Source organism: Myotis daubentonii, chromosome 11 (assembly GCF_963259705.1).
Source record: "Myotis daubentonii chromosome 11, mMyoDau2.1, whole genome shotgun sequence".
NCBI classification, from domain to species: Eukaryota; Metazoa; Chordata; class Mammalia; order Chiroptera; family Vespertilionidae; genus Myotis; species Myotis daubentonii.
This window is the reverse complement of record NC_081850.1, coordinates 8,353,243-8,370,414: the sequence shown is the minus strand read 5'-3', so window position 1 is coordinate 8,370,414 and position 17,172 is coordinate 8,353,243. Positions and strand designations below refer to the sequence as shown.

Sequence of the window (17,172 nt, the reverse complement as noted above, 5' to 3'; positions counted from 1 at the left end):
CTTCTGCGGGCGATCATGGGGCGATGGCGGGGCTCCTGACCAACGCATTGCACCTGCCTTGGCTGGCCTGGCACCAGTGCTTGTCATTGTGTGGTCGTCCAGAGAGTCATTCTGCTGTTTGGCCGTTCGGTTGACTTGCATATTACGCTTTTATTATTATAGATTATTATTCTTTGGGTCACAAGTTCAGTCGCTTTCATGAAGCAAAGAAAAAACACTCTGGCCTACTTCCTTTGCCTATTGACTTTTCAGGACCAAGGGAAGTACCAGCTTTTCCATGAAGTAATCTCAGATTTTTCTTTGCATCTCTGATTTCTCTCAATTTCTATTACTCCTAAAAGTCAAAATGTATGTTAATATGTACAGTTTGGTAGGGAGAGGAATAGCAGGGAGCAGGGTGGGATTTTGGGAGGGGATTGCACTTGAATTGGTGGTGGAGGGAGAATAGAATTTGGCAGGTGGATATGGGAGGTGGAAGCCAGGAGCACTCCAGTTATGGCACATTGCTTAGTCCAGGAAGCAAGGAGGTGTGGGATCCTCTTCAGGGAGCACTGTGTTGAACAGGCCCTTGGCTACAGGTCAAGGATGCAAAAGAAGTGTCGTCTCCATGACCGGAAAAATCGCATGAAAACAGATTGTGCAAGGCTGCAGGAAGCCAGATGTTTTAAGGCTGGGCGAGATTTTCATGAGGGAATGGCCTGTGGAGAGGTGGACAATGAAAAGTCAAAGGCGTTGATTGCTGGAGTGAGATTCTGGAGGGAAGGGAAATAAGAGTCTAGTAGCCATGAAGAAGGTCAGAAGGGAAGTGAGGAGGAGTTACACAGAATAGATACAGAGGCAGAGCTGCCTCAAACAGATTGTCAAACTGCAGCGGGAAGGCCGGGGAGGGTTGGGGGGCAGGAGGTAGGGGGGTAAGAGATCAACTAAAGGACTTGTATGCATGCATATAAGCATAACCAATGGACATAAGACACTGGGGGATAGGGGAGGCTAGGGGACTGTCTAGGGCGGGGGGATAAAATGGATACATATGTAATACCCTTTGTAATACTTTAAGCAATAAAAAATAAATAAATAAATAAATAAATAAATAAATAAATAAAAAAGAATAAACAAGGCAAGGCTCAATTTTACTTGAAAAGTCAAGCAAGTAATTTTTGTAGTTGATAAAAAAAATACCTCATGATATTTATAAATACAAAAATTATTTCAAATATACCTACTCTGCTAGAGTTTTTACTTATTTTTCCACTTTTGGTAAAAGAATAATAATAAACAACATATGCTGAAATAAATTAGGTACACAACAGGGACTGAAATAATTTCAAATTTTTTAACTGGATTGCTATAATAAAATAAGAATACATTTTGATTCAGAACTTTTATGAAGAACTTGGGCATTTTATTGCAACATCTGTTTCTACATTTTAATTTCTCTCCTTCCTTTTTTATAGGTATTTGCATACTTTTTTTTTCAAATGAGAAGACCTTTTTGTTTGCCACAAGAAGGCTATTCTCCAGAATGTTAATGGGTTTTCAGCTATTAAGATGTAATGATATACCTTGAGTATTTAACTATAAATTTGAAAAATCTCCATGAACAATCTCAGAGGAATACTTAGAATGCACTCCTGGTAAATTGGCTCATTTTCCTGTAATTTACTGGAAGTGCTGATATGAGAGTGGTCCTAATGTGAAAAGTACATTAATCCCTGGAGTTGCATTATATGTATTAAATTATTACTCTCAAAGAATAAAATGTATGAGGCCATTTAGCCTTCATTCACTTTTGTTACTTAGAATCACAGCAGAGAAACAATCACTTATCTTTTGATGCACAAAATTAGAAATGATACATTTAATATATTTTAAAACAAGAGGTACAGTGATGCTCAGTTATGCTTTTGCATAACAATTGCTCTTTTATTACAAAACAAGGACTATTCAAGTCTGGAGCAGGATTCTTCTGGCTCTGTGGAAGCCCCTTCCATTCCATTGGTAATTGGAATATTTTTAGAAACCCATAATGCAGCTTTCTTTGATGCCAGTCACAAAGATTCATCGGCCTGCTTGCCATGAGCGTCTGCCACGTTGGGGGATCATTGAACAAGGTGGTCATTTTGAAGGAGCAGTGGCTACAGGAGCATTTAGGGTCTCGGAATTATGTCTAATTGTGTTTTTCTTCTTTGGCAGGGGACTGAAGGCTGTGGAACCATAATTTGTGAATCGGTGTTTTGTGTGGGTTTTTTGGACAGACAGCCGTTTACAATTCCGAATGAGTAAGGCAGATAGGGAGCCCCTTCTGAGAGTTTAACAAAGCTCTCAACTACCCACACCATGGACTCAAAGCTGGACCCCTCTCGAGATGACCTGCCTCTCATGGCCAACACCAGCCACATACTTGTGAAGCACTATGTACTGGATTTAGATGTGGATTTTGAAAGTCAGATCATCGCTGGCACCTTAGTGCTTTTCTTGGAGTCTGGAAACAGATCCAGGAAGAAGAGTGGTTCCACCGAGGAAGCCTGCCGATCAGAGTCAAACGAAGCCTGCGAATTTAGGAAGCCGGAACCCTGCAACGCTCCTGTGGCAGATACAAGGACCTCCTTGTCTCAAATGGGATACAGTGATTTTGCAATTTGTGGTAAAGGTGAAGGAGATACTTCTGGCAAAGATGGTAACCATGACAACCAGGAACAGACTTATGGGATTTCTAGCTCGAAGCACTGCTGTGACACAGAGAATCATGGGAGTGAGGATTTTTTGCTGGTGTTGGACTGCTGTGATTTATCTGTGTTAAGGGTTGAGGAGGTGGATGTTGCTGCTGTGCCAGGTATTGAAAAATTTACAAGGTCTCCCAAGCTCACGGTTGTTTCTGAGCTCAGGAATCAGATTGTGCGTGAACTTGTGGCTCTGCCTGCAGATCGTTGGAGGGAGCAGTTAGACTATTATGCTCGGTGCAGCCTGGCTCCCGGCTGTGGGGAACTCCTGTTTGACACTGACACGTGGAGCTTGCAGATCAGGAAGACAGGGGCTCAGACAGCTACGGCTTTTCCTCATGCCGTAAGGATACGGTACAGAACCAAACCCCAGGGGCGATCAGTCACATGGACCTCAGACCAGAGTGGCAGGTAGGTATCGGGTACCCCGCAGCCCCTGCCCGTTGATCTCCCGCGCTGGGAGATGAGCCTTGGCAGGAGCGCTCTCAGACAGGGGACCAACTCTGCCAAGATTGCCTCTCCATCTGTGGCATCGCCCAGTGAGCCTCCAGTCCTTAGACCCACAGCGAAGCAGGTAAATTCCCAAGCATGCTCAGCTCTTAATAGGATTACTTCCCTTCAGTCAGGGCGAAGAGCTTACTGTATTAAGTGCCCGTATTTCTGAGTTAGGAGAATTAAAAGGCAAGCCTCATGATTACATCCCCAGCCTCGCGCTCTGTTAAGATCTCTGCTGGCCACTCCCGGTGCTGTGGATGGGAGTGGTGCGTGTCTCTGAGTACAGACTTCCTCACAGCTCCCGCATTCCCCTGAGGGAGTGGACTGCTGCCAAGCTGGGTCAGCGTGAAGTGCCTCCAAACAGCCAGCTCTGCTTTGTGACTTGCTTATGGCACCTGTCTCTGGGCAGCTCTGCCTCCCGGACTTTATATGCGAACCTCCCACGTCTTCAAACGGTCTGTTTGTGAGGGTGTGACAGTCCTGCTGACAGTGCACACTCACCTTGGCCGTGAATCATAGTATTTGAAACCCGGGAGACCCTGGATTTAGTGTGGGGAGAAGAAACTGACAGGCATCGATTTCCAGGGGATGTATTTAGGTTAGGGAGCCATTTGTTCTGTTCTTTTTGCCCTTCCTCCAGCAGTTGTTCAGGATTTTGAGAATGAGAATTTTAAAATCAAACTTTATAGAGCCCTCATTATTTTAACTATTTCTTTGTGCTAACGCACTACACATCAATATGGTAGTTCCTGCAGAGCGAGGCTGGGGGACATTGGTCTCCGTGAGCTTGTTTCAGCGCCTCTTTTGTAGCATTGGACTCCCCTCATGGAGACAGTGGTCTCGGTAAACTGCTTACATCTCTCTCCAGCCACCCCCCAAAAAGCCTTTCAGATTTTTTTAAAGCATCAGCTTGACTTTGAGCTCTAATTATCCCATTCCTTGCCTCTAATCTTGCCTCCCGCTTTGGTCTCCTGCCCCTGCTTGGAATGAGTTCACTTCCTGTCTTATTTCTGCGGGAGTCTGAGGCAGCCTTTGGGAAATTGCAGGGCTGGTACAAACTTACATCAGGACAAAGCATAGTGATGTATTTGTAGAATAACTTATTGGATATCCTCAGGAGACTAGGAGGGGAAGGAAACAGGTGTTCTCATTGTAACTTCAAAGTTGTTTTGAACTTACTAAGGATGGGTTGTCAATAAGATTTAACTATATTGTCTCTGAATATTAACTAGGAAATTGTAGTTTTTATATTCACAGATACTATTTTTGGAATTGAATAATGGGGAATAAGAAACTATTGACGTTATTGGGAAGAAATACTCATTAATGGCCTCAAACATGTCTGTCTGCTCAGTGCTCACTGCAAAGAGAGTAGACTTGTGAATTGCATTACATGTAAAGTGTTGACTAGGAATGAATAAATGCTGGTTTCCATAAGAAACTAAAGAGGTCCTTGGGCACAGTTTGCTCCTGCAAAGGCTGACTTGGTGAATTGATTCTTGATAAATTCTGATAATTTAATAAAATGCATGATCACAGCAGGAGTTTAAACTGTATCCTTGGAAGTTTGTGGTTATATTTTAGCACAGACATGGCATTTATGCAGTTGTACAAGGAGAATAAGTTGTTTTGTGTGTTTTTAAATCCTCAAAATATGTTTTTTCTCCCCCTTTTTTTTGGGGGGGGGCATTTTATTTAAGATTATCTTCCATGAACAGCCACCAAACCTTTGTAAATTCTCCCACATGCTTAAGAATAAATCTAGGTATATACTAATAATTTTGTATACTTTAAAGGCTTTAAAATGCCCAAAGGATCTCAAATTGCTAGACAGAAATAATTCCTTAGTGATATGAGTGAAAAGTAATTATCAGGGTTGCAATGCTTTATGAATATAATTGTGTGAAAATATAAAATTTAACAATTATGTGAAAAATATAACTGGGTAGAGCTTATTTCCTTTAATTAAAACTTAAATAGTTGTTACATTTTTACCGCTGAATGCAGAATACTATCAGTGTACCTATCATAAATTCTTAGTCCTAGATGAGAAACTTTTTATTCTCATTTTACAAGTAGGAAAATTGAATAAACTTACTGAAAGCTCCTAGAAAAATCCATGTCTAATTGTAAAAAAGAGCTATATTTCTTACATTTGATCTTTACTATGTCCCTTACTGTATGCAAAGATTTCAGTACATTTAAAAAAATAAATGAATTGTGGTAATTTTCATAAATTTCTCTTTTAAGCCTATTTTAGACAGAAACTTAAGTAACCTCTAAATTGGTTTGTTTCCCTTCAAGTTCCATCAGGGGCTTCTCCCCTTCTTACCCCCACCACACCCCTTGTCCAGAATAAACTCATGTTGTTTTATTCTATATAAATAAATAATCACTTAGGAGGCCAGAGGAACCCAGGGTGGAATACAAAAGGTGACAAAACAATCTAATTATATGAAAGTGTGTGAAACAACCTCCCTGAAGGGGTAGGGGTAAAGGACACTGACCTAAATAACTTTGGAAACGTGTGGAATCTATAATACTAAAGGCAAAGGAAACTGCACACAATACCGCAGTTGGTAAAGTTGTTTCCCATGGGTCTACAGTTTAACAATTTTGGTATCACTATACCTGTATGCTAGAATTGAACAATTAAGTAAATGAATGGCAGGTGGTGGGAGCTAGCCGTCTCACTGTTGAAGTGCAAGGTTACAGATGAGGAAGGGGAAGCGGCTAGAAAAATGCACGTGGAAATGGATTAGAACTAGAGACATCATTATGAACTCATATTTAATACACTAGTAGCTATGGACGGTTGCACATGGAAATAAGTATAGAGATGGTGTTTCCAAGGGTTTGCATACACACGTATTTCCTTGCTTGTCAGTTAGAAAGGTTAGGAACATGAACACACACTAGATTCCCGATTTTGGTTTCTACGGCCATTCTCCAATAAAGAAGCCAGAGCTTCTTGGAGAAATGGGTAGGACCTGGGACAAGAAATATACAAGATGAGCCTGGAGCATCTTGTAGGGCCAGAACATAAGGAAATGCTCAAACAGCAGCTACAGCCTGCAACTTGGGTGCACATCAGAGGTCCAGGGAGCCATGTGAAAGAACGCCTAATGGCCAGCGCTGGACAACAAAGTAAAGAAAATAGCTTTGGATAATAATGTAAAGTATAAAATAAATATCTGAGCCCATACTGATAATATATATATATCCTATCTAATAAAAGAGAAACATGGTAATTAGCGTACGACCGCTACCCTTCGCATTGGCTAATCAGGGCAATATGCAAATTAACTGCCAGCCAAGATGGCGGCCAGCAGCCAGGCAGCTTGAAACTAACATGAGGCTTGTTGCTTCAGTGACGGAGGACTCCAACGTTCCCTGCCGTTGCAGGCCTCTGAGCTGCAACTCTAAGCAACTGTGTTACAAATATAGAAGCTAAACAAAACCCCAGAAACCTGCTTTAGTCTGCCGGGCTTCAGCCAGCAGGATCGCAACATTGTGTCAAATACAGAAGGTAAACAAAGGCCAGAAACCTGCTTTCAGCAGCGGAGGCCTAAGAGCTGGAACCAAGCCTCAGAGCTAAAGCAGGCCCAGAATAAAAAAAGAAAAAAAGGAGCGGTTGGGAGGTTCAGTCACCCGCCAGCCTGAAAACAGCCCTCAGCCCCTCACCCAGACTGGCCAGGCACCCCAGTGGGGACCCCCACCCTGATCCAGGACACCCTTCAGGGCAAACGAGCTGGCACCCACCCATGCACCAGGCCTCTATCCTATATAGTAAAAGGGTAATATGCCTCCCAGCACCGGGATCAGCGGAGCCGCGAGGCCTCCCGGCACTGGGATCAGTGTGACAGGGGGCAGCACCCAAACCCCCTGATCACCCTGCAGCTCTGTGTGTGACAGGGGGCGGGGCCACAACCTCCCTATCCACCCTGCTCTGTTCGTGACAGGGGAAGGCGCCCCAACCCCCTGATCAGCCCTGCTCTGTGCCTGATAGGGGGGAGCTCCCCAACCCCCTGATCGCCCTGCGGCTCTGTGTGTGACAGGGTGCGGTGCCCCAACCCCCCGATCGGCCCTGCTCTGTGTGTGACGGGGCAGCGCCCCAACCCCCTGACCAGCCCTGCTCTGTGTGTGACAGGATAGAGCCATAACCTCCCCATCGGCCCTGCCCTGAGTGTGAGAGTGGCGGTGCCCCAACCCCTACCCCCCGGGCCCTGCTCTGTGTGTGATGGGGTAGAGCCATAACCTCCCCATCGGCCCTGCCCTGAGTGTGACAGTGGCGGCGCCCCAATCCCCTGATCCGCCCTGCTCTGTGTGTGACGGGGCGGTGCCCCAACTCCCCTATCGGCCCTACTCTGTGAGTGACAGGGGGGAGCTCCTCAATCACCTGATCTGCCCTGCTCTGTGCGTGGCAGGGGGAAGCTCCCCAAACCCCTGATGGGCCCTGCTCTGTGCGTGACAGGGGGTGGCGCCGCAACCTCCCCATCGACCCTGCCTTGAGTGTGACGGGGGCGATGCCCTAACCCCCTAATCGGCCCTACCCTGAGCGTGACTGAGGATGGCATTGCAACCTCCCAATCCTCCCTGCTCTGTGCATGACTGGGGGCGGCGCCCAACTCCCCAGTCGGCCCTGCTCTGAGCCCGACCAGGGGCTGCACCTAGGGATTGGGCCTGCCCTCTGCCACCCGGGAGCAGGCCTAAGCCAGCAGGGCGTTATCTCCCGAGGGGTCCCAGACTGCGAGAGGGCACAGGCCGGGCTGAGGGACCCCCCCTCCCCCCCGAGTGCACAAATTTTTGTGCACCGGGCCTCTAATATATATATATATATGACTAAATAAACAAATGGAGGAGAATGGACAAATCCATGGTGCAGAAGTCCAAGTTCTGTAGGTACTCTGTCCTCAAGGAAGTGAGGCATCACTCCTCTCTCCTTAAGTGTGGCCTACACATAGTGACTTCTTTCCCAAGAGGACAGTATGGAGAGAGGTGTGTATGTGTGTGCAATTTTACATTGGAGAAACGTGACAAGCAGCACCTCAGTGAGGAGATGAAGGGTAACATCAACAGTGATGAGTATGTTGATAGTATGTACCCTTGGTGTGATGTGATGAGAAGGGCAGCATTGTGATCTTCTTTCTCTAAAGCCGTAACCCCGGTCTAACCAAGAGGAAAACATCAGATAAATCCCAATGGTGGGACATTCAACAAAACACCTTGCCAGGACTCCTCAAAACTCAGGTCAACGTAAAGAACGTCTTAAGAAACCCACCCCCTAAGGAGCTATGATGATTAAAGGTAATGTCGTATCCTGGAACAGAAAAAGGACATTAGAGAAAACTAAATTTGAATAAAATTTAGCTAATAATAATGGGTCAGTATTAGCCCATCAACTTTGACAAATGTAACACACTAGTAGTATAAGATGTTAATAATAGGGAAAACTGGGTATGGGTATATGGGAACTCTGTGTATTTTTGCACTTAAAAAAATCTAAAACTGTTTCAAAATAAAAAAGTTTGTTAAAAAAATAAACTTCAAATTTGGAAAGAAGTTACTATCTTTCCACCCTGAAATCCCCCTTTTGTAAGGGCTGTCCTCTCGTTTCTACCAAGTGGTCGTGTTCTCTGGAGAACTGAAAATACATTTGAAGTTATAAAAGTTGAGTTCCTTCCAATCATTGTCAATAAAATACCTGGAAGTATAAAAGCTACCTCTTCCTACTTTGGTTTAGCCATTGTGGGGCTGTGGCAGTGCTTGAACTGAAATGCTCTTTCTTGTGTCGGTCACTCAGATATGCCTTTTAGCTGACATTAAAAAATGACTGATGAAGCAAACACATATAATAATCTAATAGAATTTGGATCTTGGAAGCAATGTTTACTTTGTGTTCGTACTCTTTAAAAATATTCAGAAGAACTATTTGAGAACAGAGACAGGATCAAGAATGTGTAAAGGTGTTCTTGCTAAGTTAGAAAGAAGGGGACAGTATCTTTTTTATTCTATGTTCTTAATAGACATAAAAAAAGCTTTCAAAGATGGTAATCTTTATTCAATGTTTATGTACTTTCTGCATTTTCCCACATTTTTTTTTCCCATTCCACTGAATGAAATGTTAGTTAAAACCAAAGCATTCTCTCTGGTAACCCGTTCCCTTTTCCCTTAGTGTCATTAAAATAGTTTGTGGAACCAGCCAAGTGGTCTAGGAGATCTGGGCTTAAGCTGATGACATTGCTGGCCTTGAGTTGAGTGGAGGGGAAATTCAGTTAAATATAGTAAATTTATTTTTAAAACTATAATTATTTGAATCATTGTTAAAGATAAACTGATCAGGAAAATACATTGTAATTTAAAGTAATATTAAAATTTTAAAATTTCTAAATCACTATGATGTTTCTTTGTTTTAGACAAGACCGGTATGAATTTGGCAAAATACAAAGGGGAGCGTTTTTGTTTTTTTTTTCTATTATATTTATTGCTCAGCTATTGGACCAAGAAAGATGTAGACTTTTGGAGTATTTTTAGTTTGACATCAAAACCAGATGTTAAAACATGTTTTCTCCTCCACTAAAATAGTTTTACAGTTTTATATCTCACTATAAAGGAAAGTTTTAAAATTAGAAGAACGAGCAGGAGATCTTTCAGGAGAGATTCTAAAATCTAAAAGGAATCTTTCTACAATTAATTTTTTTCTTATTTGCTTCCAGAAACCTATACGAAATTCATGAGAACTGAACTGGAAACACATATTAATTATATAATATCATTGTATAACTGCGAAAGAGGAATCAAAAATTCCAAACCTAGCAAGGTTTGGAAGGGTTCTACTTTAGCCTGTTTCTCCCCTGGCTGCACATAGAACCACCTGTGTTTCTCAGAATCCCATCGAGTCATGGGAGAAAAGACAATAGACTGTCTTAAAAAAGTCACCGAAATGACCAACCAAACAGCAGCAACAACAAAAAGAATAACCAACATCAACAGAAAATAACAAAACACAACAAACTATAACCAAAAGTATAATATGTTAAAAGGAACTAGAAGGTGAGAGCCACAAGACCTGAGTACTCCTCAGAGCCATGCCGCCAACTAGCTGTGTGACTTCAATGAGTCATTTTACTTCTCTGAAAAACTTAATTCTCATGTATATGACGAGAAGGTTCCATCTGAGGATCTCCAAATAATTTCCAGATGTATAATTCTATATTTACAAGGGACTTCCAGATGAGAAATGCTGTCTTTGCTTTTATTTGCCGCTTGCCTATTTTGCATCCAAAACAACTCTGGTGAAAAGCGGTCAATTTCTGACTCAAAGCTACTTTTATTCAGTCCAGTCCAGTTTGACGGTACAGAAAATCTGAGTCAAAGCAGCATTCTTCTTTGACCTGCCATACGTTCCGTATGATTGATGAATCCTGGTTTTGGTAATTGTGCCATGAAGTAGAATGATATAAAGATCTGTGCGCGCATGTGTGTGTGCGTGCATGTGTGTGTGCGCACGCAGGAGAGAGAGTCACACTTTACTCTTCCTGTTTGGGTAGTCTGGCTCTTGGCTTTTGTGGCACGAGAAGGTAATAGGGTTGCTCACCTGCAATGGAGACTTTAACGGGTTTAATGAGATCAGGGAGTCGTATAAAAGGTCAGATGCAGGAAGGAGAACAGATGGAGCGGAATTGATGGAGACCTGAGGATATTGTAACCCTGGGAAGCCTATGTAAGAATGTGACCCTCACCCTAGCCGGTTTGGCTCACTGGATAGAGCGTCGGCCTGGGGACTGAAGGGTCCCAGGTTCGATTCCGGTCAAGGGCAGGTACCTTGGTTGCAGGCACATCCCCAGTAGGGAGTGTGCAGGAGGCAGCTGGTTGATGCTTCTCTCTCATCGATGTTTTTAACTCTCTATCCCTCTCCCTTCCTCTCTGTAAAAAATCAATAAAATATATTATAAAAAAAAAAGATTGTGACCCTCTGAGCTGTCACATCTGCGGCCCCCTGGCCTCCAGTGATCAGATCAGTGCCTCACTGTGGGAAAACACCTCATCATTTCACAGCCAGGCAACTGGGAACTCCTCACCTCCTACCCGCTTCACCTGAGCAGCCTGTTCCCCAGTCACTGAATAGTGATAACTAAGTCTCTGAAAATGGGTGATTTTATGGACAGTAATGGAACTTGAAACATTTTTAAAACTAAAAATAGTCCCCTTTTTTTACCACAACTGCAAAAGGACAAATGCATACAGTAGGCAACTGAAGAGAAAGAAAATACATGGTTTGAATCAATCCCCTACAAGTTGTTTTTTTTTTGTTTGTTTGTTTGTTTTTTCATCAATGGCATAGGTCTCAGCCTGCTTAGGCTACTATGACAAAATACCACAGACTGGGTGGCTTATAAACAGATTTATTTTCACAGTCCTGCAGGCTGGAAGTCTGAGAGCTGGGTGCCAGCATGGTTGGGTTCTGTGAAGGCCCACTTCTGGTTTGTGGACTGCTGACTTCTGGCTGTGTCCTCACAGGGTGGGAGAGGCTGGGAGTTCTGTCAGCCACCTTTATACAAGCACTAATCTCACTAATGTGCACTCTGCCGCAGGTCCTACGCATCTTCCAAAGGCCCCACCTCCTAACACCATCACATTGGGCATTAGGATTCCAACATAAGAACTGGGGGGAACACATTCAGATCAAAGCAACATAGTATGTCTCATTCTTATTTGACCTCTGCAAACACACAAACATGTAACAGGCTGAGGCAATTGTTATTCCAACAGGTTCTTCATCACTTTCCTTCTTTAAAGGCAGCAAGTCATGGGCCTGCCTCCCAACCCCTGTATTATCCTGTTTTCTTTTTTATTTTCGGTGTCCTCTTCCCACTCCCACAGCTCCTGTGCAGTTAACTGGGATCCCCCAGGAGTCTCCCATGAGCCGTGATGTAGGAGTTTTCCTTTGCGTGCTGGAAGGAATTATCCAGTCTGGAAATAATGAAGTTATGAGCATCAGAGAATTTCCAACTGGCAGGTTTTAGCAACATGGCTGAGGTGCAAGGCTGTGCACATTGAATAAACACAGCTGCATTTATTTCAGTGATCACACATCCAGATAACTGTGGAGCATGTTTATAAATGCACATAGATGTTCTTCCCCTCTTGAGGCATGGCGGGTAGGACCCAGCTCTCCATGCAGTTTTCATTTAATGCGTGCATGAGGGGAGCCATCTTTACCCTTAAGTCACCATGCAGAGAGGAGTTTTAACCCTCAGTTTTAATGTTTCTAGCATAAAAATGAGTGAATTTGATGTCATGTTTAAAAGGTAAGTCCTGAGTCAGACACATTTAAATCACTTAGTATTCATTGGCTCAGAAACACACTTTGAATTTTTATTTAAAAATGAATCTGATTTTTTTTTGTTTTTTTTTTTTAAATTCTCACCCGAGGATATCTTTCCATTGATTTTTAGAGAGAGTGGGAGAGAAGGAAAGTAGAAACATTGCTGTAAGAGAGAGACACATCCATTGGTTGCCTCCTGCGCACACCCAGGCCAGGGAGGAGCCTGCAACAATGGTACGTGCCCTTGACCAGAATTGAACTCGGGACCTTTCAGTCCACAGGCCGATGTTCTATCCACTGAGCCAAACTGGCTAGGGCTGAGTCTGATTCTCAATATTTTTGTAAGCTGTTTATGAGACATTAACTTTTGGATGTTGTTCATTTGAGTGCAGTTACAAACAACTGTCCAATCATCTGTAATATGTGAGATCTGGATGTGCGTATTGTCCCTGTTCACCAGATGGCACATGGTGTCCTCTGATTGGTTTTGAGTTTCTGGTCTCCTTCCAGCTTCTGTACCTCTGAACCTCTGTGACTGTACTTGGCTCCTCTTTCAGACTGTCAGACTTAAGGGGCTTCTGATCTACACCTCTCAGGCTTTTTCTTTTTTCTCTTAGTGTGTTGACTAGGGGATCACTAAGAAAGATGATTAAAGTGATAGAAAAATCATTAACATTGATGTTGTTCCCCAAAGTCCCGTCTTTCCTCCCCTCATTGGAGTGACTGGTTGCTTCCTCTGTACTTTTTGGGTGCTCTTTGTGCTGTCACCCTGATGAACAATTCCCGTTGGTCCAGCTCACTTGTCAATCCAGCGTCGGCCGATGGGCTTCATGGTTTCTAGCTCCATTGATTCCATTTCACGACTTGTTTCTCTTAGTGACTTAACTAAATTGTTAGATATTTGCACTATGTGCATAAAGATATCAAGTTAGAAAAGCTCAAAAGGCCATCTACACTAATAAAAGAGAAACATGCAAATTGGTGTCACTCTGCTACACCCACCAGCCAATCAGGATGAGTATGCAAATTAACCCAACAAAGATGGCAGTTAGTTTGCATATGCAGGCGCGGAGCGAAGACTGAAGGCTCTGGCCCGAGCGAAGACTGAAGACTGAAGATGACTGAAGACTGAAGATGATTGAAGACTGAAGAGGCTTGCCTTCTCTGCTGCGGCCAGAGCAGAGAAGCCTCCAGGCTTGGCTTCTCCACGGCAGCCGGAGTGAAGGCCTGGGTCCCGGGTGCCAGAGGAAAACCGATGCACCCAGGGGAAGGAAGGCCTATTGCATGAATCTCTTTGTGCAACGGGCCTCTAGTTGGTTATAAAGTCACTGGCACTTGGTTTGGGCATGTTGGGAAGTGAGGAGTGAAGGTGCAACTCAGAAAGAGGAAAGGCCAGGAAAGGAGTAGGCTGGGAGCACAAGGAGAATCTACATTTTCAAGAAATTATGCCTAGGGTCTCTCTTGTGATTATTTCCTGATTTATGATCATATTCCAATAAGAAAGTGTTTGAGTCTTATATTTATGGATGTGGCTTTTATATACCTGACTTGATCCACAATTTAAGAGTTATAGGTCTGGAGACCAAATGGGAAGCTAGAAAGAAAACATAGAGTCTTTAGCAGAAAGGATGCCCTGCCATGAAAAGAGGAGGGTAAGAAGAGAGAATGGTAAGGACAGTGGGGAGGTTGGAGTTGAGAGCTTCCTGGGGGTCTGGCCAAGTCCCTTAGAGGGAGAGTCAGGTGCCCAGGCACAATGTGGCAGAAAGAGCCTTCAGGAGATGACAGGGGAATCAGGACAAAACTCTAGAGCAAAATACCTAGTAGAAGACAGTTTTAAAGGGGAAATAATAGAGAATTAGGGAATTAGGAAATAGAGAATTAGAGTATAGGAATTTCTCTAATAATAGAGAAAAGGATGGTGATAACGTGCTTTTTAAAAAATCAGCCAATGGAAGGATCTGTCCCCCATCCCCACCCACCTATTGAAGTGTGACACTCAGACTCAAATCTGCCTGTAACAAAAACACTAAGATATAAAATTATCATTTTTAAACTTTCTGAGATCAGCCTGATTTCAGACACTCAGTCCCACTGTTGGACACTATGCTGTTTGAGGTTAGGAAGTCGCTCTCTCTGCCTTCATACAATGTCCTCGGCCATATGGTGTGTAAAGCCTTTTACATGCAAACTAGTGCCCCGGTGCATGGATTCGTGCACATTGAAAGGAAATTAATTAGAAGGTGGCTGGCGAGACGGGACTGGGCGAGATGGGCCGGACACATCTTGGAGCCAACCTCCCACGGTCCCTCCCGGGCCGGCCGCCCCAGGTGCGGTGCCACAGCTCGAAGGGTGTCTGTGGAGTGAGCAGGGTCCCTCCGACAGGTGGGGTCCCTTGGCCTGGCCTGCGGGGTTTGGGCCGAAACTGGCTCTCCAACATCACCCAAGGGGTCCTGGATTGCGAGAGGGCAGTTCTCGGATGACGCACCCCAGAATTGGGCTCCCTCCTCTCTGATTTGGGATCCTGAGAAATGCCACTGCCAAGTCACTGCAGCTTGGCAGCTCCTGCATTGAGCACCTGCCCCCTAGTGGTTAGTGCATGTCATAGCTACCGGTCCGATGGTCAGATGGTCGCTTAGCCTTTTATTTATATAGAATACACAGGTAGGAACTCTTCTCCCTGGCCCTTCTTGTGACCTTGCTTGTGGTCCTGAGTTTCCTTTCTTGTTGAATAACTGCATCACTCTCATTTTATCACTTGAGCCAGAAACCTGAGTAAATTCTGTTATCTATTTCTAGACTTAACAGTTTTAAAGAATAAATATTTACTATTTCACAGTTATGAGGAACCCAGGGGCAGCCTAGCTGGGTGGTTGTGGCCCAGTATCTCTTACAAGGTTGCATCCTGCTGGGGAGCGAGCATCTCAAGGCTTGACTAGAGCTGGATGGTCCTCTTCCAAACACACAGGCCTGGCTGTTGTCAGCCTGCACATCCTTGCTGACTGTGGGCCGAAGGTCTCCGTTTCCACCACATGGGCCCTCCATAGGCTCCCAGTGTGTCCTGCCAGGGCACCTGGATTTCCCCCAGAGTCAGTGATGAAGAGAAAGAAAGACAGAGGGAAAAGGACCCCTAAAATGGAAGGCACAGATTTTCAAATAATCTAATCTCAGAAGTGATACAGACTAACCCTCGTACAGCGTGCGAAGGGACTACACAGGGGTGTGAGTATAAGGAGGTAGGGGCCATTGGGGACCAACTTGGAAGCTGGCTCCCTCAGAGAGGCCTTTCTCTCCTTTTCCCTCTCCTTCAGCAAATCACTAAGTCCTGATTCTTCCTCTGCGGTGTTTCTCAGATATGACCTCATCTAAAGCTGATTGCTTATTCTGGGAAGAGGTGTGGAAGCTGATGGGGAAGTCTTGGGGATCGCATCCCTAAGGTCACAGGTGAAATGCATATTAATATGCTAGCATGGCCTCCAACCCAACCTTATAGGGAAAGGAGAATAAACCTCTTGGCAAGCTAATATTTTGGGTTGGATTTGTTCCCTGTACAGAGAAGGGGAGACCTGTAACATCAGAGTCATCCTAGGGAAATAAGGTGCTGAGCACAACAGCAAGAGAGTGTAGATACTTTTAGACTTAGCCTGAGCACCCTAGGACTTAAGACCATAAGAAGGACAACTTCCCCTTTGCATGAGGCAGAGAAAGCCTTAGGAGAGCGGTAAGCAAGGGCCTACCATTTCCCTGTGAGCATCATTAATTAGCTTAACTCCACAAGTCTACTTAGATTGGAAGTGGCTTCTGATAGCTCTCGAACTGAGAAAAACTGTGGGATCCATTCTGCTTCAGTGAGAAAGCAAGCCTTGATCTATGGCTTGATCAATGGAAATCAAGGTCCCCATCGTGTAATGGTTAGCACTCTGGACTCTGAAATCAAGGTCTGCCATTGCTGAGGAAGCAAGAGTTATGCCTACCATTTGGCTACTGGGAATACACCTTGTTTCCACTGATAACACTCACTTTTCCTTTTTGGGACCTTCTCCAAGATAGGCTTTTGGGGGGAAAACAAAACACTTAATAGGTAGAATTATTAGAAATAGGCATGCTTGACCCAACCTAGCTGAGTTATTTGAGCTGCTATAGCATATCTCTCATCACATACCCACCACCAGCAGCCCTGCCTGGAATGAGATAGCTCTGGCAGGCTTCCTCCTTAAACAGCCTGAGGTGGGACAGCTTGTTGAAACTGATGGGAGATTCTGGGTCTTCCATGAAATTTTGTTCTTCAATCGATAAACTTGGAATACAGAATCATAGATTTGTGGACCAGAACCGACAATAGAAGTCACCAACCTGTGTCCCATCCCCATTTTACACGTGACTCAGAGAGGTAAGAGACTTACCCATAGGCACTGAATTAGGTGGAAACCCAGGAAGGACTAAAGTCTTCTGAATTCTCATCTTTCCCTGCTCCTTGTCAAGCTTGTGAGTTATCACGGACACTTACAGGAAGGGAGACCGTACCTGCCTGTCTGCCCTACCGTCCATTTTCTGCCCTTATTGTGATCTTTTCTGAATGACCAGGCACCTCACTACCTAGGCTCCCTCGTCTTCTATTTCCTGGTAGGTCTG

The 17,172-nt window shown here is 44.3% G+C and overlaps 1 protein-coding gene across 12 annotated transcripts in view; it reads left to right on the top strand.

Moving 5' to 3' along the window:
* AOPEP (aminopeptidase O (putative)) overlaps positions 1–17,172 on the top strand; it is a 329,578-nt gene that overhangs the window by 33,262 nt on the left and 279,144 nt on the right. For all 12 annotated transcript variants that reach the window (XR_009447568.1, XR_009447569.1, XM_059656424.1 and 9 more), the window contains exon 2: positions 2,194–3,131. Coding sequence is in view for 10 of the 12 variants with exons in the window: in XM_059656424.1 (XP_059512407.1) it covers positions 2,338–3,131 (794 nt within the window). In the remaining 2 variants the exon portion in view is untranslated. The remainder of the gene's footprint in view (positions 1–2,193; positions 3,132–17,172) is intronic.